This window comes from Nanorana parkeri, unplaced genomic scaffold (genome assembly GCF_000935625.1).
Source record: "Nanorana parkeri isolate BGI_ZX_2015 unplaced genomic scaffold, ASM93562v1 scaffold1084, whole genome shotgun sequence".
In the NCBI taxonomy this organism is placed as follows: domain Eukaryota; kingdom Metazoa; phylum Chordata; class Amphibia; order Anura; family Dicroglossidae; genus Nanorana; species Nanorana parkeri.
The window spans coordinates 314,781-335,963 of record NW_017307352.1 but is presented as its reverse complement, the minus strand read 5'-3'; the positions used below and the strand labels follow the sequence as shown (position 1 = coordinate 335,963).

The window sequence follows — 21,183 nt, the reverse complement described above, 5'->3', positions numbered from 1 at the left end:
GTCCAACAAACGAAATGTCGTACAGACTACGGCTAACGAATGTCGGAATCGTAAATTCGGATTCGTTTGCATTCGTTACATCTGTCTGGATACAGCCGAATCTCCTAATTTGGATTCGGAACGAATCGCACATGTCTAGTGTTTACGTTTTGCAATTTTACACTACAGGAGTCCTGTCTGCATGTTACTTACACTATTGAAGACTGACACAAGTTGGAATACTTGTGTCAGTATTTTCTTGAACCACCTTTTGCTTTTAAATAGTCTTTAGTCTGTTGGGATATGTAACTACTAACTTTGCACATCTAGACTTTGCAATGTTTGCCCACTCTTCCTAAATTTGCTAGTGACCATGTGTAGACTGCAGTCTTAAAGTCATTCCACAGATTTTCAATGGGGTTCAAGTCTGGGCTCTGACTAGGCCATGCCAGGACATTCACCTTTTACTCCTTCAACCACTGTGTGGTCATTTTTGCTGTGCGCTTTGGGCAATTGTTATGTTGGAAGGTAAACCTTCTCCCCATTGACAACTTTTTGGCAGAGGGCAGCAAATTTTCCTCAAGAATTTGACGGTATTTTGCACCATCCATTTTTCCTTCTATCCTGTGCTCCCGTCCCTGCTGCAGAGAAACACCCCCATAACGGGTGGTAAATATTACCACCTTCATGCTTTACTGTAGAAATTGTGTTTTTTTTAGATGGTGAGCTGTATTGGATTTTGGCCAGACATATCGTTTGGTGTTGAGGCCAAACAAGTCAAGTTTAGTCTCATCTGACCACAACATCTTTTTCCAGGGGGCCTCAGAATCTTTAAGGTGCGTTTTGGCAAAGCTCAGTCGTGACTGCATGTGGCCTTTCTTGAGGAGTGGCTTTTTTCTTGCAACCCTCCCATACAAGCCACATTTGTGAGAATTTGTGACATTGTTGTCACATGAACACAATGAGCACTCTGTCATAAATTCCTGCAACTGCTTCAGAGTTGCTGTAGGCCTCTTGGTAGCCTCTCTGACCAGTTTCCTCCTGGTTCCTTCATGCAGTTTGGAGCACCGTCCTGATCCAGGGAGGGTCTGTGTTGTACCAAATACCTTCCACTTCTTAATAATAGACTTCACTGTGCTTCTAGGCATTGATAAAGCCTTTGAAATTTTTTTGTATCCATCTCCTGACTTGTGCCTGTCCACAACCTTATCCCAGAGATCTTTTGATAGTGCCTTACCACCCATAGTTGATGGTTTGCTTCAGTTGCACTACCAGGGACTGAAATGCTCCAGAAAAGCTCTTTTCATGCTGAGCTAAATCAAAATGACCACAGTTGAAAGTCAAATGGCTTTGTGTGCCATTGAGAAGGTGATTAGCTACACTTGATTGAGTTTACAAGTCATTTTTAGGAGGGGGGTGATCCCTTTTACAACTTAGTGATTCTGTTTTTGATTTTTTTCCCCCTGACATGTTGGTGTTCCATCTTTCACTTGGATGTTATAAGTTGCACTGAGTGGCCCTAAGTAAATGCAGCTGGATTTAAAAAAAAAAAAAACCCCAAAACAAATTCAGGCTGAAAAGCAACAAAAAATGTGATTTTAAAAGAGGGGTGGTTCTTTTCTATATCCACTGTACATCATTGTGCAGAATTTAGGGATGCACAGATAGCGGTTTTTCGGTATGTAGTACGAGTACCGATATAGAGTACAGCTACTGGTAGCATCTGCTAGCATGAAGCCAGCTTCCCGGGCAATCAGGAAGCCGGGCGGCGTGTCATTACCCGCCGCCCAGCTTCTCAATTGCCTGGGAAGCTGGCTGCAGCCAGGACGGATCCCCACAATACTGTCGAGATCCATCCAGCTCCGTGAGCAACAACTGGTTCTGTATCTAGAGGCAGAGCCAGCTGTGCCCGCCCCCTACCCTGTCCATTCCTCTAGTCAGCGCTGGAGGATCGGGGAGGGGAGAATCCCTGCAGAGAGGGGTGACTGACAATCACCACTCTCTGCAGGGAGATGATCGGGAAGTGAGCAGATCGGTGGCACCTTTTTGCTAATTTCCCGATAACTAGACCCGACGTGTGACAGTTTTAATGTCACGCGAGGGCTCCAACTATGGGGATGAGTGTAATGCACTCACCACATAGTTCTACTTTAGGGAAAGAGCTGGGTCCTTTGGTTCCATAGGGGCTAAGCTACAACAAAGCACGGTACACATACCTGGTGATGGGCTCACTTGCAGTCCTATTCCCACAAATACAAACACTAAAATAAAAAAAAAAATAAGATGACATGAATATATGAAGACTGAAGGATGCCTGGGAAGGACAGATGAAAGATGGCACTCACCCAGTCCTAACAGCAGTAGAAGAAATGATGACACAACAACTTTCTTGTTCTTCTGTACAAGGGGATGTCTCGTCCAACTGCTCAGAAGAATGAACAACAACAATTATGATCCAATTGTAAGTCTAGTGGATAAATGTTTAAAAATTAAAAAAAATCTGTGGTGTGCCCATAAAGGGCAAAGTAATACGTTTGCATTAATGCTCTTTTCCCCAGCAGCATAAACTCACTTTCTTCCCTCCTCACTGTTCTGACTAAAGTTTATCATATAAACAAACTAGTTATAGTTTATGGACATGTGCAGCGGCTAAAAAATTTAGTTTTGGATTTCGTTTATTTTGTTTTTGGAATTCGGATCCTATATGTGTTTCGTTTCGGGAATTGCTGTAAACAAAGCTAGCAGGGTCTTGTCCTGTATTAAAAAGGGGATGTATTGCAGGGACAAGTCTATAATTTTGCCACTTTATAGATCATTGGTTCGACCTCATCTGGAGTACGCGGTCCAGTTCTGGTCACCAGTACTAAGAAAAGATGTCCTTGAGTTGGAAAAAGTCCAGCGAAGGGCAACCAAACTAATTAGGGGTATGGAGGACCAGAGCTACGAGACAAGGCTACTAAATTTAAACATGTTCACATTAGAGGTGAGGAGATTAAGGGGGGATATGATTTCCATGTACAAAATGTTCAATGGTGGTAGCAACATTAGCGATAAACTGTTTAAAATTAACTCCGTTACAAAAACTAGAGGCCATCACCTAAAATTGGTGGAAAAAAAATTCCAGCACAAGGGGCGAAGGGGGTTCTTCACAGTAAGATCAGTTAGGGTCTGGAACTCACTGCCACAGGCGGTGATTTCAGCAAATAATGTGGAATTGTTCAAGAAACTTTTGGACGATTTCTTAAGGGACCGTAATATACAGGGGTACGGGTACTCCTAGAATGAGATCCTAATAGGTTGGACTTGATGGACTAATGTCTTTATTCAACCTCAAATACTATGTAACTATGTAACTATGAATTGGATTCTGATTCTGTTTCGGAATTCGGATTCTGTTTTCGGAATTCGACTTGAGGTGGGGTAGCAGAATTGGCACATTTGTCATTTCTGGTTGCTGTGCTCTAGTCTATACTATTAAAGGGACATTAAAATCCTTCTCTTAATTTGTTTTTATCTGTTTAAATGTTAACAGTGCACGCACAGGATTTGGACGAAATTCGTTCCAAATCCGAAATTTCGGATTCGTATATGTTATATTTCGGAAATTCGGATGGTCCGAATCTACGAATTTCTGAAATTTCATCCGAATTTCGATTCGGGAACGAAACGCACATGTCTAATAGTTTATACTAATAATATTTTCAACTAATAATATCTATTATATGTATAATTAACAAGAAATGGATATTGTGGGAACTGCAAAAATCATGTAATTCTGTTTGTTTATGAGTCAATGTAGTTGTTCTCATATGATTGGGACGTCCAAAAGCAGTCCAACTGAAGAGTAGGCAACACCGTAAAGAAAAACGCTAGCAGGCCCACATAAATATTAAAACTGGGGGAAGACTGCAGCTGAAAGACAGTACTTCCAAAGATGGCATCAGAAGAGGCCTGAACATCCACCTGGCAACATTTATGAAGAGAAGACCAGGTAGCAACCTTGCAAATTTGGGAAACAGTTGCCTGATGCCTAAAAGCATCATAGAGGCACTCAAAAGACCTAGTAGAGTACACCATGACAGGAAAAAAGGTGGAACCTTGTCCTTAAAATGACAAACTCAGGAGTTAAATTTTAAAATGCATTCAAATATAACAAAAATGTAGCTTATTTGTGTATCACTCAGCTGGAGATCCTCAAATCATCTCTGAATTCGTGCAGACACTGTCCTTCCTTCTGGAGGGTGCATACTTTGTTGTTCCCCATGTGTGTTGTAAAGTAGCCACCACTCCAAACTCGCTCCAGTGAGGGGTTACAATTTCAATACAATTTGGGAAACTAAACCTGAGATTTTTAATAACCACTTCTTGAAAGTAGATTCATATTTGTTACATTATGCTTAATTCACATAACTAAACACAGCAAGATAAGGATACTTTAAAAAAAAAATTCTATTTTCAGTTAGATGAGCTAAAATAAAGATATGTATTCTTTTGATAAAACTTTGTGAATCTAGTCTATTGCATCTTTTCAACTGTCAAACTGTGATTATCCACATATGTCTACAGTTGATTTACAGTTAATATATACTTTAAAAAAATACAAATCATTTAAAAATTGTATCTTTCCATCAGGGTTGCCAAGCATTTTTTTTAAAAAAGATTCACTTAGCCTTTTGCAGATGTTTTGAATAGAGTATGTATCTTGCGTTTTATTATTGTTATACAGAATTTATATAGCGCCAACAGCGCTTTACAATATAAGGAAGACATTACAATTACAATACAATTAAAGACAATGTGGTGAGGAGGGGCCTGCCCCTGATGGCTTACAATCCAACGGGAGGGGGAAGTGATACATGAGGAGGTAGCTGTGTGGGGATGAATTGTTTGAGAGATTGATATTTTAGAGGTTAGGTTGGATAAACTTCCCTGAAGAGATCAGTCTCAAGGGACGCCTAAAAAGGTAGACAGAGTAGGAGATAGGCAGACAGGTTGGGGTAATGAGTCCCACAGAACAGGGGAGACTCTGGTGAAGTCCTGGAGGTGAGCATGGGAGGAGTTGACACTGAGGAGTTTTACTGTGGTTTCCCTGTTTATATCACTGCTGAGTGCTATGTACACCACCATGCACCTACTGCCACCAGGGCTTGAACAAGGGGTGGATTACCCACAAAATTGATCAGGCAAGTATATCTTATTTATTCTATCTCCTGCAAAATTAGCAGTTGATCGCTCACTTCCCGATCATCTCCCTGCAGAGAGCAGTGACTGTCACTCGCTGCTTCCTGCAGGGACTTCCTGAGTGCTCAGGAAGTCGGCTCCATGTTGTTTGGCTGGATCGATTGTGATTTGGTGGGAAGCCCATTTCCCGGCCAATCAGCATCGAGCTGGCTTCCTGGCCAATCAGGAAGCTGGCCGGCGAGTAATGAATCAGGAAGCTGTCCAGCTGGCTCAATGCTGATTGCCCAGGAAGCCGCTCCATGTTCCCCTACGGCACTGCCGGTCAGAGGAAATTTTCCTCTGACCGGAAGTTCCCGTATCGCGGAAGGTATCAGAGCATTTGGGCGAGTACGAATACTCACCCAAATACTCTGTATTGGCACCAATACTAGTATCTGTGCATCCCTACTTGTAACATTTTAGATCCCTGGGAATAAGCTTCTTTACATCGAGGCCCTGGATGTGGAGTGTGGATTTGCATACATTGAAGGCCAGAAATATGCTTTAAGACGAACGAACACACACACACACAGCAGCATGCTGTTGCCTGCTCATGACACAAGCGTGATGTGTAAATTTTTTTTATCCTGGAGTTTGACTTTAAAAGCCGATATGAAGAAGGTATAGAGTGATTACCTGAAGCACTCTTGGTTGGACAGTTGGGTACTGCTACTAATGGTACTGAATGAGCATTGGGAACTGTGAGAAGAAAGGGTTGACAAGCCCCTACAATAAAAAGAAAGCAATGTTAGACAATATTATTACCATACTTTATTATAACAGCCAACAAATATATTATTTAGCTAGGTGTATACTGTATAAAAAGCAAATGGAGCACTTGGCCAACGTGGATTAAAAGCAATGGGGGGAATTTATCAAAACTGGAGCAGACAGATTCTGGAGCAGTTGCCCATGGCAACCAATCAGCGTCTCTCTTCAGTTTACTCAGTTAGGAAAATAAGAGAGAAGCTGATTGGTTGACATGCACAGCTGCTCCAGTTTTGATAACATTCCCCTCAATGCAATTTCTAACTTTTAGGGACTCTTTCATGCAAAGTAAATGTTGTATATTAATAATGAAAACAAGGTCTTCCCAAATAACTACAGATCTGAAAACTCAGCTCCAGCCAAATATTTTTGTTTTGGATGAAGTGTGGAAGGGTGGGAGCTTCTGTCAGGGGAATTCCTCTGCTGCAGCTAGTTAGGTAGCTGCAGAAGTAGCCCCCTTCTGGGTTCAGAGGAGCTCAGGTTCAGGCCAATTTGGAGATCATCTGTACTGGCTATCAAGCTGATGCAATGGAAAAAATACTGCTCTCTGTGCAGGTATCCTTTAAAAGTAAACCTGCCATGAGAAGAAAAAAAAAAAGCCATTGCTGTCCACTTTTTCAAAACAGGGAGTTGCCTGGCTGTCATCCTGACCACCTGCTTTAATATGTTGAATTGCTGACCTAATGAGAAGTATGAAGATAAGAACTTGTAATTTTCCAGGACAATGGCTCAAAAAGTATTACAGATACTGAGTAAACATGATAGCCAGGTAACTAGTATTTTCTAATGGTACTGAATGAGCATTGGGAACTGTGAGAAGAAAGGGTTGACAAGCCCCTACAATAAAAAGAAAGCAATGTTAGACAATATTATTACCATACTTTATTATAACAGCCAACAAATATATTATTTAGCTAGGTGTATACTGTATAAAAAGCAAATGGAGCACTTGGCCAACGTGGATTAAAAGCAATGGGGGGAATTTATCAAAACTGGAGCAGACAGATTCTGGAGCAGTTGCCCATGGCAACCAATCAGCGTCTCTCTTCAGTTTACTCAGTTAGGAAAATAAGAGAGAAGCTGATTGGTTGACATGCACAGCTGCTCCAGTTTTGATAACATTCCCCTCAATGCAATTTCTAACTTTTAGGGACTCTTTCATGCAAAGTAAATGTTGTATATTAATAATGAAAACAAGGTCTTCCCAAATAACTACAGATCTGAAAACTCAGCTCCAGCCAAATATTTTTGTTTTGGATGAAGTGTGGAAGGGTGGGAGCTTCTGTCAGGGGAATTCCTCTGCTGCAGCTAGTTAGGTAGCTGCAGAAGTAGCCCCCTTCTGGGTTCAGAGGAGCTCAGGTTCAGGCCAATTTGGAGATCATCTGTACTGGCTATCAAGCTGATGCAATGGAAAAAATACTGCTCTCTGTGCAGGTATCCTTTAAAAGTAAACCTGCCATGAGAAGAAAAAAAAAAAAGCCATTGCTGTCCACTTTTTCAAAACAGGGAGTTGCCTGGCTGTCATCCTGACCACCTGCTTTAATATGTTGAATTGCTGACCTAATGAGAAGTATGAAGATAAGAACTTGTAATTTTCCAGGACAATGGCTCAAAAAGTATTACAGATACTGAGTAAACATGATAGCCAGGTAACTAGTATTTTAAAAAAGGAGACCAGCAACTGGCAGTCCCTATATTTCTCTCATGACATGTTAACTTAAAAGCAGTGTTCTTCATAGATGGGATAAAAGAGTGACTAGATGGTAAAAATAAGCAAACAAAAAAGGGGCAATGTAAAATGACAACTAGGAAACAGTGAAATCTTCATTTTCAGTAAAAACAAATATTTTTCCCATGATTGTGATTCCTACTGAACCAGACTGAGAGACCATTTAAAGGCTCAGGAACCCTTTTTGCAGGTGTTATGGCTTAATTAGCTAATTAGAGTGGGACACTTTGAGCCTAGAATATTGCACCTTTCCATGCAATGAGTCTATCTCATATATTAGTTTAACCTTTTAAGTTGCATTAGTGAAATAAATGAACTTTTGCACGATATTCTAATTATTCGAGTTTCACCTGTATATATCACAAACTGGCAAATAGGTGAAAATCTAGGATATCCAAAATTGTAAAAGAGGTAAACAACTTAAAACCACTATAAATGATGGCCCTAAGATTACTTTTCTAGTTGGTGTTTGTGGGGATACACAATATGTGTGTCATGTAGTCAGTGCTTAAGTATGTCCATGCTTGTATAGGTAAGCAGGTCATTTAAAGCCCATTTTCATCTTTGCTGAGGGTTTTATTTTCCTTTTAAACGTGCCATTTCATTGTTATTTTTTTATACTTATTTTAAGGTTATTTTTACAAGGGGGTCAACAGAAGAAGTGACAGGTACTCTTTTAGGGACATTGGAAGTCTATCAGTGACAACAACAATTTGCAGGACTTGTTTTGTTTTTTTTGTTGAGCCAGCAAAACAGCTAGGCAAAATATTCTGCCACAAAGCCCCAGGGAAATCACTAGTAAAGTGGGGAGATAAATACAGCATGTGGACTCCTGCTTCAGTACTTTGAGTCAAAGATCTGAATCAACAATTCAAATAAGTAACTATATAGATACACTAACTTGGGTCAGTGAATCACAAAGTATATATGCATACCAGGTAGACAAAAGTAGTATTTTAAGAAGATCAGCATTGGCAAAAGTTTCAGTTTAAGCTAAACTCACACAAAAAAAAAAAAAAAAAAAAAAAAGGAAGAGAAGGGCACTCATTGCAGCTAGAAGAAGTTTAACTTCCAACAGAGGTAGACTTGCTTACAAATATACTGTAAATAAATATTACTGTATACGCACACACATACAAGATGAAAATATATCAAATTAGCACTGCCGGGGTCCATAGGAGTGGATGAGAGCTTTCACCTCGCACAGATGACCCACAACATGAAGCCAAGTCAATGTAAAGAAGTTCTGTCAGGCAGGATCTACTAAAAAGCATAGTGCTGGCTAACATTTTTAGGTCGCTGGAAGCTGGAGTAATTTAACCTGTTGTCAGTTAAAGTACCGCAGCGCTGAATACTGAAAAATGGCCTGGATGGGAAGGGGGTTTAACACCGCGGATGTCAACTGGTTAACCACATGTGGCAAAACTAAAAAAAAAAAAAAGAGTGGGGTCCCCTTCCTGTCTGTCCAGATCTATATGAATCACAAGATTGGCTGGACAAAAAAAAAATACACATTTGTTTTTGTTTTTACATTTACCTTTCTAGATTTTTAATTTTCACACGTTCTGTTTCTTCATAATTTTCTAGGTTCTGGGAAGAAAAAAACCAAACCATTTAATATATACGTCATCAAAGAACACAAAACTAAAATGATCTTTCTTTTGTTGAAAGCAGGGAGGGAAAGAATGAGAAACAGGTCAAGGATTACTGAGGTAGGCATGCATTCTTGTAGCTTTAATCACTATAAAATGCAGAGAACATGCAGTTTTCAGTGAGGGAGTGTTGTGACTCAGCACTGGAGGGGCGAGTGAAAGAACTCCTACAGGGTGCAAGTTAACTTTCCTGACATGACATTTAAATCATTCTTAATGTTATCCTGACTCAGTAAAGCATACAAATCAAGATTTATATAAGAGCACAACAAGTTACAAAACATGCGGACTAGACTTTACTTAATGGAGAACTCAATAAATTCTAACCAAGGATAGGTTGAGGAAAAATACATAAGCAAGGATTACCTTAAATGAAAACTACAAAATAAGCATAATCAATAGATCCATATACAGTCGTGTGAAAAAATAATTATACCACATGGAAATTGACTTTTTCAACATATTTGAACATAAAACAGTGCCCACAGAGGAAGGTGATGTACTTGAACATATGAAACATAAATGGTATTTTCATTTTTTTTTTTATCTCAGTAAATGAAAATGCAGATTGGTCAGGCTAAAAACTGAAGTGCACCCCTATACACCACCTCTTCAAATACATGCAATTGGAACCATTATTAGGTGCCAGTGATTTGAACCACCTTTAGGGAGTACGCAGATGGAACCTGTCCCATTTCACCTTTCAGTAACTATGGTCTGGTGTTGTACTTACTTGACGTGTATAGGGTCATGCCATCATTAAAAGTGCTCTCCGAGGTCCTCAGGAAGAAGTATGTGGATGCCTTACGTTTATACATGGCTAAAGAGATATACAGTATATCTTCCCCATTGGTCAATGAGGGCAACCATACCATTAAATAGGGAAACAGGAATGGGTAAGGCCAGCTATAATTTGTACAGAAAATATCTGATCCAACTTCAGCTGCCCAAGTCTGATTAGTTTGACATACTGGTTTAAAGTAAGGGGGGGAAAAAATGAAATGCAACAAATCTCCCAAATATATGCACATTTTCCATGGTTAATGTATGCAAGTATGCTGCTCATACAGAAAAATACCTGTTGATCTACCAGAAATCAAGTGTGCCAACTTCCTGATTGAGCTGACAACACAACGCATCTACTGTACTTAAATCCCAGGCAGCGTTGTCACCCATACCTTGGGCTACAATAATCCTACTAGCCCCCACCACTCTCTGCCTTATCCACATAATTAGATTGATTTGTTTCTGAGCAAAAACAATGCAGCTACCCTGACTCCCAAGATCCAACCTACATACTGTGTGTAGGGAAGGGGAAAAAAAAAAAAAAGAAGAAGGACAGGGGATATCATTATTTCAGAACACCCATATTTTTAGGTCAGAGAAAGGCAACACTAAACCTTCTGTTTCAACTGCCCAGGTTTACAGATCATATTAAAAGTAGTATTAAACTCTCAATGTTTTTTTTCCCAATAATAAATCCAGAACAAATTTACTGTACAATGCCAAGCAAAGCATTGCTTTACATTTTTGCCCAACACTTGCAGTCATCATGTTTCTGAACAGCTGCTTCCAAGTCTCTCAGCTCAGCTTCCCTGAACTTCCTGCCTAGTACAAGATCACAACAGAAAAAGCGCAGATTCCAGCAACTGTTCATCTACTAGCTTAGAGGTAGTAGCTTGATTTGCTGTGTCTGAATATCACTTCAAAGAAATACTGTACTGAGAGAATTACCTGCTCATGCATCACTTGCCCCTCCCAATTATATTGTAATCCCTCACAGACAGGGCCCTCCTTACCTTCTTCTCTTGAATTGTATTGTAATTGTCATGCTTTCCTTATATTGTAAAGCGCTGCGCAAACTGCTGGCGCTATATACATCTTGTATAATAATAATAATAATAATAATAATAATAATAATAATAATAAATAGGGTAGGCTGCCATTGCTGATCTCTCCTGAGAATGCTCGCTGCCTGGCAGTTATGCTGCAAATGAACAAAGCATTTATGTTAACAGGCACTTTTCAGTAGAACTAGGAGGGCAAACGTATATTTTTTTTTAGTTGAAACTGAAAATTTGATCAACAGTAGTAATCCTTCAATTGTTTTTCGAAAAAAGTACAGCCAAAATTACAAAAAATTTGATGCTATAAGATATTGCAAAAAAATTACAATTAGCTTTCAGTATCTGTTATGTTTGGTTATACCTGTAATTGCTGTAAAAGTGTCTACTTTACCCAAAGTGAACTGTTTACAGCAGAAGTCCGGCCACAGATGTCAAACTCCCCCTTCCCGCACAGCTCTCAAGAGACCCGCAACCACCTGCGCCCGCCCTGGCGAGACCCCGCACATCCTCCTGACACCCTGCAAGACCCTGCCCTGCACCCTGCAAGCCTCAGATGCAGCACAACCCTGGTGAGCAACAGAGAGTATGTAGCTTCATACTGTTCTGCATTCCTGTATAATGTATTGCTGGGATTTGTAGTCCTCTATAGCTGGTGGTATTCTGCACTGCGTACTTTGTGGTTAAATTGTAGGTCGGCTAGAACTATGAGGTGAGTGGAAATCACTCATCTCATAGTTCTCCTTTAATTAGTTTTGTTGCCCTTCTCTGGACTCTCTAGCTCGAAGACATCTTTTCTGGGGATTGGGGACCAAAACTGAATTGCATACTCAAGATGAGGCTGAACCAGTGATCTATAAAAGTGGCAAAATTATTGCTTTGTCTCTAGAATACATCCCCTTTTTAATGCATGACAGTAGTCTGCTAGCTTTGTTTGCCGCAGCCTGGCATTACATGCTATTGTTCAATCTGTAGTCTAGTGGAGTACCCATTAATGTGTATTCTGCTTGCCCATTTTTAACCCCAAAATGCTGGAATTTGCAGTCCCTTTACAGATTGGAGTCAGTGGCAGAACTACTAGGGGTGCAACGGTTGCAGCTGCGACTGGGCCCTGGCGTTCCACCACTGTCCTAAAACCATTAGTCTGTATTGTCTTACAAAAGCTGTGACATGAGACAAAAATAAATAAGTAAAACAGTAATTGGCATCAGCAAGCACTTAAGTAAATGTATCGGTACCTGTACTCGGTATGGAAAAAATGGTATTGGTGCATCCCTACTAAAAATTCTAATGAAAGTCCACCCTAGGGATTTCAATGCTAAGCTTTACTGTGATAAATAGGCTTACTTTACATTTTTATATTTAAACTCACCTTATATTTATGCCGATTCTGCTGATTCTCATCTCCACTAAAATGCAGGGCCCCAAATCTTGGTCCAGTGTCTTCAATAGACACCTCAAATGCATCATCAATTGTGAAATTACCCATCAAACTTGTGGAAAGCTGAAGTTTGACCTGCATAGTATGGGAAGATAATTTAATGAACACTTGGTAAGAATCATCACATTCCACATCAACTGTATTATACACATTTCTTCCAAATTCTGGACTCTACTGATCCAAAACCACAATATTATATTTGATGTCAACAATAGCCAAGAGAGACAACAGATGTTGTAGTCAAATGCCTCGCTGTATGTTGCACATTTTCCCTTGTGAACTATCTGAGATGACTTTGTAAAGAAAAATTAACTAATGGGGAGTCAAGAATAACAATATCAGGACACTCAAGACATTCTGTATACAAATTAATCCCAGTCTCCTCCTAGGGTTAACTAATGTTCTTTAACAACAACAAAAAAAAAGAAGTTTAGGTGTTAAGACAATACAGTGAGTTCTGGCAAAATAAATCATCCTGACCCTGGATTCAATGTCTAGTGAGTCACTGACCTGGGACTAGTATGCAAGAGTTCACTGGCGGCACGATTGTTAAAGGTCAGTGACTTAATAATTAGTGAAGCCCTTTATCATGATAGCCACAGAACCTTTTCATTACCAGCAGCAGTTAGCATATACAGTCATGTGAAAAATTAAGACCACCCCTTGGAAATTGTTGACTTTTTCAACAATTTCAACAGGCCAACCAACTTGATCTTGATTGTTCCAGTCTCCGAACTGCAGTCTTGCTCTATGTTCTTTTTGGACAGCAAAGGCTTTTGCCTAGCTCACTTCCCACCCAAGTTAAAGTTTTTAATTGTAGAAGCATGCACTTTGATCCCAACTGTTGCAGGAGTTACCTGAACCCCTCACAATTAAATTATGTGTTTTAAAAGGGACCTATTTTAGCATCTTATGGTCAGCTCTTGGGGTTGAATTTTCTGGGCAGGCCAGTCCTAGACAAATTATCAGACATTTGAAATTTACACCACTTGTAGAGTATTTTTATTTTCCTTACAGCGAGATCAGCTGTGCCGGGTGCGGCCAGGACCGGCAGGGCTGCTCTGTCACTGTAGATCAGAGAGAGATTGGTGCAGTGACACACTGGGAGTCTCAGCTGCCGTTGTGATGTGCGGGGTCCCTTGTGTGTCTTTGTGCCTTTAAGGAGGTTGGGCTGCCTCATGGCGAACCTGCACCCAATTTTATCTTTTGCCACATGTGCTCCAAGGTGGAGACTCTCATAGGTTAGAGTTAGGACCGCACTACACAGAAGAGCCTTGACGAGGCAGTGCGGCTTTCACATATTCTGCAGAAGACGTGTATCTAAAACCTCTGTTTTTAACCTTAGCGGTTAGAGAGGTTATTTTTTTTCTTTTTTGCATGCTGGCTGGTGAGTGTGCTGGGAAACTTTTTGCAGTTGTACTGTTTAAAGCCCTTCCATGTGCACCTTGCTTGAAAGCAAGTTATGAGTTGATGATTGTGTTTGCCATTTGTTTTGCTTTCCATAGGGAGATCGTTACATGATCTCCCTCTGAACTCCTCTCCTGTCCCCGAATGCAGGAAGTGATGTATATTACATCACTTCCGCATTCAGCTGTCATTCTCCAGCTTCTGTAGCTGGGGATAAGCTGATGAAGCAGATCTCTGCTTCATCAGCTTCTCTGGGGGTCCCTAGGTTGACATTAGGGGTCCTAGAGACTCCATAAAGGGGACCTGTCTGTGTAAATTGGCCATCACATAGGGGGCTTCTTAGTGAAGTGAATAAAAAAAAATTGAACAAAATTAAAAAGTTGCCCCCCCCCAAAAAATGTAAAGTCAAATAATTTTTTTTTTTAAAGTCCCCTGCCCCCACATACACATGCGTTGGGTGCGCCTACGTGTGAAAATGGTGATTGCGCCCATTGCGTCACACATGTTACATATCACTGCGAAAGTCAGAGTGAGGGCAATAATTTTAGGGCCTTTAATCACTATTAACACTAGCAGTAAAAGATTTTAAAGCGTCGCCTATGACCAATTTTGTGTACGATTTTTTTGATTTTGCGGGCGGAAATAATTTAAACATTTGACATGTTTGGTGTCGTTACCCGACGTGACCCCATCTTTTATATTTTACCAAAAATATGGTAAGAATAAATGTTTTTTTTTTTTAAACATAACGTAAGGTACTTTTTTCATTATATAGTAAAAAATAAACCCCAGTGGTGATTAACTGCCTCCGGGCCGGTCGTAGTAGAAAAACGGCCGGCCCGGAGCTCTCTAGATCTGAGCGGGCGCATTAAAAACAGGCAGCGATGCCTGTTACCATACAAGCGATCCGCCGGCTTTAGAGCCGGCGGATCACGTGTATGGGGTGCCGATCGGTGTCCCCCCTCCGCGGCCCCCCCCTGCCGTTGTCCCGCTGATCCCGGGCTCCGCTGTGCCCTGGTGCGAGCCCGGGATCAGCATGTCGGCTGTGTCACAGGGGATCAGAGAGAGCTCGGTACACGAGCTCCCTCCGGTCCCCTCTCCTCTGCAAGAATGCGGAAGTGTTGTATAATACATCACTTCCGCATTCTTGTGTCACTCTCCAGCTTCAGAAGCTGGAAAGAAGCTGATGGAGCAGATCTCTGCTTCATCAGCTTCTTTTGGGGGGTCCTAGGTGACATTAGGGGTCTTGGAGACCCCTGATGTCTCCATAAAGAGGACCTGTCACATATTTTGCTATCACATAGGGGGGGGTTTATTAGCCCCCGTATGGGATAGCAATAAAGTTAAGTGGAAGAAAAAAAAATTACGTTCCGCCCCAAAAAAAGTTACACAGAATAAAAAAAATTTTTTTTAAACTCCCCACCCATACATACACGCATGCAAACATGCGTCAGGGCGCATACGTGCAAAAAAGACGATTGCCCCCATTACGCCGCACATGTTACATATCGCCGCGAACGTCCGAGTGAGAGCAATAAGTCTAGGGCCATCAATCACTGATAACACTGATGAGCGGTAAAAGCTTTTAAAGTGTCGCCTCTGGCCAATACTGGGTATGGGGGTCTAAACACCTGGTCTTGAAGTGGTTAAATATCACCAAAAGAAAGCTCCATCTGTCCCAAAAAATGTTAACATAAATTGCAAGGCTACAGTCTGGTCATGCTGACTGGTGAAACACCCTAAAATTTGTCAATCCCTGTGTATATTTAAAACAGACAAAAAAGGGAGAACACAAGCTGGGTCTGTATATGATGCTCTGTTAGGACAGCCATGCTTTACAAAACAGTTAAACATAGAACCTTGGAAAGCACTCTATAATTAAGTGTATGTTTGTTTTGTGACCTGACACTAGGAGAATGCTTTGCAGTGGCTGCCATTTTGCATACAGTAAAAACCTTACACAAGCATATACAGTATTTTCTTAGGGAACTCTAGCACAAGCATAAAATGTGCCCATTTAAATGGATTTTCTACTGGTAAAGCTATAACTGCATCTATATACAGTTAACACTACTGAACAGTTCTTGAGAGCTCTTCGTATGCCCCCTAAACATCCATGTATCCATGCATTCACATCCTCCCAGCTGCATAATTACATTGCTTGTTAAGGTGCCCATACACTGCACGATTCTCGTACGAGAATGGCGGGAAATCCCGCGATCGTACGAGAATCGCGCAGTGTATGGAAGGCGTGCGACCGTTTCTATTGTACGGTCGCACGTCTTCAGTCGAACCAGCAGGCTAGAAAACCCGAGTTAGTGGTTTGACAACTGCCGAACGGGCCGGTGTACGCACACAGCCCGTTTGCAGTCATCGTAAGCCCGCCCCTCATTGCAGTCATCGTAAGCCCGCCCCTCAGGGGGGCGGGCTTGCGATGATCCCAAGCACAATCTGCCTGTCCAAGATGGGCAGATCGTACGTTTTTTTAAGTACTTTACAACCCTCGCAAGACAAAAGTCTTGAGAAGGTTGTAAAGTGTATGGCCACCTTTAGACTACCAGATAATTTCTGAGAAGTTCTGTAGTTAGGCTGCTAACAATTATGGCTCCAATTCTATCCAACATCCACATTTTACAGTTTCACCTTAATGATATTTTAGCTCAGTAAGCCTTAGAGAGGGATATTTCCCTCTGTTTATTTGGCTGCAAATAAAACTGCTAATTAAGTAAAAGGGTATCTCTGGTTAAAAACTATAAATAAAATATGTATTTCGATATTAAACCGTACATATTGAAGATGTCCATAGGATATGCTTCCTCAATGCATTGACACATGGGCTGCGGTGCCATTGAGTTTAATGCACCGTCACGTCCCCTCCCACCCCAAAACAAAGTGAGCCGGCCGAATTGCATTCCAGGAGGCCCAGGGGTCTGTTTAGACCACTAATATTTCCCCGAAGCCCCTAAATGTAAATAACATTTAATAAAAAATGAATAAAAATATTTACAAAAATGTAAAAAGTTTATAAAAAATACAATATTTTTTTAAAAATTTAAAAAATTAAAATAAAAAATTTTTGGTTTCGGTTTGACAATTTTTTTATTTCAATGTAGTTTCGGTTTTGAAATTTCCATTTCGGTGCACCTCTAATTATTTTGAGCCTGTAGGATTCAGTAGCTGCACGTAAAGTGTAATGTGTAACATGCACTTGCCTTGACCAGTTTAAAAACCGATCTGAATAAAGCAAAATTAGATCAGTAGGAAATACTGAATACGCCTTATTTAGAAGTATATAAATGCCGACAATGAACTTCTCTTATTTTCTCCCTTTTGGTCTGTTAAATATACTGTTAAAAGTAATATCTGTTAGATAACTGCAAGAAAATACCAGTTGATCTGCAAGAAATCCTGTAAGCTTGAAATCCGTCACACACTATGCATGTTTTGCCTGTTTTTAGTTCTGTGGATTACAGAATTCCTCCCCCTATATTATGAAGAGCAGAGGGGTAGGTGTTCTAGTTAATTATTTATTACAAGTATTTATATAGTGCTGAGAATGTACACAACGATTTACATACTGTACAATGAGTCTCTGCCCTCAAGGTCTCTGCCCTTAAGGAGCTTACAATCTAAGGTCCCTCTCCCACATGCACACATTCTAGAGCCAATTTAGACAGGAGCCAATTAACCTACCAGCTTGTCTTTGGAGTGTGGGAGGAAACTGAAGTACCTGGCGGAAACCCCCGGATTTAAATCAAGGACCTCAGTTTTGCAAGACAGCAGTGCAAACCAGTAACCACTAAGTCACTGTGCTGCCCAACCAGTTCTATAGTCCTAATACACTTCATGTGTAAAGTTGCCCATACACCTTACGAATATGGCCCGATTTTCGTATGCGATCGCGTTTTCGTCCGATATTCGTAAGGTTGATGGGCAGTGCACAACTGCAAATACTGTACAATCGATCGACTTTTGACTAACCAGCGGGTTGGAAAACTTCTGTCGATCGTACAATTTCTGCAAAGTTGGTGGCGTTTTCGTACGTCAAAATTCGTACCATTAACACTGATAACGCGCAAACGAAAATACGTGCAATTACCGCAATTCGTCCAGGTGTTTTTTTTTTTTTGGTAACTACAGCTGATTGAACCTTGCGATAATTGGGGCAGGATGGGGCTGCCGTAGGAAAATCGCAAGGCGCATGGGCAGGTTCACACCATTTTCTGGTCCAGATCTGGTGTGAACCTGCCCGCAGTTCCAGCGCATTCCAGACCACATAAAATGAGACCTGCAGTATTTTTCTGGTCCGGAACGGACTGCGCTGATGTGAATAGAGGCCAGACATACCATAGGGAGACATTAGGATGCATTTTGGGTCTGGAAACTATTTGGTCTGGTGATGATGTGGAGGTGGTGTGAATGGGCCCCAAGGGTGACAATGCTGCTCCCCATAGTTACAGGATGGAAGTGGAAAACATCCCGACAGAGCAGCAGAAATCTATGTGCTTTAAATGCCTATCAGCTGCTTTACCAGCTGTGCAGCTTCCAAGGTTACTGCTTCTCAAGGATTTCCATGGCATTCCTTTGCTTGACACAACCTGCCAGTGAGAACTGTAGATTTGGCCTGGCAAATCCACAGAATGACAATCGCCTTCCAAGGCTGTGCAAAAGAAAGCAGTGGCAGCCTCAAAACTAGCTGGTGGCACTGATATTTGGGTCCAAAGAATGGCACACTGGTAGGATTTCCACATTCATTCTGAAACGCAGATCTGTCACATGCCATACACCACACCAAGTTTGTGTAATCAAAACCTTCAAAACCAAATGGGTTTATATTTCTGCAGTGCTCTGGCTCAGTGGGTTAGCATGTCTGCCTTGCAACACAGAGGCCCCTGGTTAGAATGCATTGAAATATCTTATCTGCATACCATTCAGCTTAAGAATGCCATCTTTAATGATGTTCTTGCAGCATAATATGAAACATGCAATGTTTCGGAACCACGCAGGGTTTCTTCGCCAGGTATTTCTGTGTATGCATGTCTTAGAGTAAGAATATCCTTATCGAGCCTGATAAAGGGGACTCTGCGTGGTTCCAAAAGCGCTTGTCATCATGACATCTATCAATAAAGTGGATTTGCACTGATATGAATCTTCCTGCTGGAGTGCTGATGACATCTGCATTTGTTATTGGATTTTGAGCGGTGCCAGCCACAGTCATTACAAGCACCCGTTATTTCTGGGATATCCGGTAAGGAGTGGGGTAAGGAATATGGACTTTGTGTAAGTCTTAAAAACACCAAGTAAAAAATAAAGGATAAACTCTGTCCTTTATTTTCAAAAAATAAATAAAATACAAGTAATACTTATGCAGAATGATGAGGATGAGGATGATGAATAATACTAAAATCTTTGTACTTTTTTCTGTAAAAAAGAAAAGTTTGTACCTAGTTTTTATTTCGTTTTACTTTGTGTTTCTAGGGCTTACAGATTTTCAGTAAAACAATGTAATATGCAGGTTGTAGCAGATTGCCATCATCATCATATGGAGGGTGATCTGTTTTTTGAGTAAACAGTTTTGAGAATCAGAACAAAACGGATCAGCTTGTTCTACAGATTTCAGGAGACTTGTAACATTGTTTTGTTTTCTCCATTAAAAACAGAAAACCAAACGATTAAACATTTGTATCTTCTCTTCACATCCAGAGGAGATCAATTAACTCTTCTTACATTACTGGATGCAGAGAGTTCTAATGATCAACTGCAAAAGTAGTTTAACTGCCTCCGGGCCGGCCGTAGTAAAAAAACGGCCGGCCGGGAGCTCTCTAGATCTGAGTGGGCGTCTTTAGACGTCCGCTCAGACACGCCCCCTCACGCGTGTGAACGGGATATGGCCGTTATTTAAAAACAGGCAGCAATGGCTGTTACCATACAAGCGATAGTAAAAAATAAACCCCAGTGGTGATTAACTGCCTCCGGGCCGGCCGTAGTAGAAAAACGCCCGGCCCGGAGCTCTCTAGATCTGAGCGGGCGTCTTAAAAACAGGCAGCGATGCCTGTTACAATACAAGCGATCCGCCGGCTTTAGAGCCGGCGGATCGCGTGTATAGGGTGCCGATCGGTCCCCCCCCTCCGCGCCGTTGTCTCGCTGATCCCGGGCTCCGCTGTGTCCGGTGCGAGCCCCTGATAGCAATAAAGTTTAGTGAAAAAAAAAAAATTAAGTCCCCCCCCAAAAAAATGTAAAGTTACACATAAAGAATAAAAAAACAATTTTTTAAAAAAAAGTCCCCACCTATACATACACGCATGCGTTGGGGGCGCATACGTGCAAAAAAGACGATTGCGCCCATTACGCCGCACATGTTACATATCGCCGCGAACGTCGGAGTGAGAGCAATAATTTTAGGGCCATCAATCACCGATAACACTAAACTGATGAGCGGTAAAAGCTTTTAAAGTGTCGCCTATGGCCAATTTTGGGTATGGTAGTTCTCTGCGATTTCGCGGGTGCGCGCAATTTTAAAGCTTGACATGTTTGGTGTCTATTTACCCGACGTGACCCGATCTTTTATATTTTACCAAAAAACTGGGTAATAAATAAATGTTTCCTAACAATGTAAAAAAAAATTCAAATTTTTCTGTAATTTTTCCAAATTATAGTAAAAAATAAAACCCCCCAGTGGTGATTAAATACCACCAAAAGAAAGCTCTATCTGTCCCCCAAAAAATGGTATAAAATTATTTTCAGTACAGCGTTGTATGACGGAATAAACGTCAGTCAAAGTACTGCAGCGCTGAACTCTGAAAAATGGCCTGGCCAGGAAGGGGGTCTAAACACCTGGTCTTGAAGTGGTTAAACCAAAACTAAAACTTCGTTGTTTACATAAATATCAGAAAAACTAACAGACTACATTTTGGCCGCAAAGGAAAATACTAAATCGTTTCCTTTTAAGTTAAACACAAACACTACAGAACCCCCTGAGCTTATAAGTGGTGAGTACTCACCGTACTGATCACCTACCTGTACGATCTTCTATAGCCCGGACATACCACAGGGCTTATTTGAGCCTGTATGCCGCTGCTTGTTTTCCTTCAGTTTTGTCACTTTAGCTACAAGCTTTCATTACCGTGCGATATCTGTTCCTTC

At 41.1% G+C, this 21,183-nt stretch overlaps 1 protein-coding gene across 2 annotated transcripts in view; it reads right to left on the bottom strand.

Moving 5' to 3' along the window:
- TMEM134 (transmembrane protein 134) overlaps positions 1-21,183 on the bottom strand; it is a 25,020-nt gene extending 3,837 nt beyond the window's left edge. Inside the window, exons 1-6 of one of the 2 annotated variants that reach the window (XM_018567696.1) lie at positions 21,058-21,183; positions 12,565-12,708; positions 9,234-9,286; positions 5,836-5,925; positions 2,325-2,401; positions 2,196-2,240 (exon numbers count right to left, since the gene is read on the bottom strand). In XM_018567696.1, coding sequence (XP_018423198.1) covers positions 2,196-2,240; positions 2,325-2,401; positions 5,836-5,925; positions 9,234-9,286; positions 12,565-12,681 — 382 coding nt within the window. In that variant the 5' untranslated portion in view covers positions 12,682-12,708; positions 21,058-21,183. Of the gene's footprint in view, positions 1-2,195; positions 2,241-2,324; positions 2,402-5,835; positions 5,926-9,233; positions 9,287-12,564; positions 12,714-21,057 lie in introns of those variants that run through there. The other variant, XM_018567697.1, reaches the window with a different exon arrangement.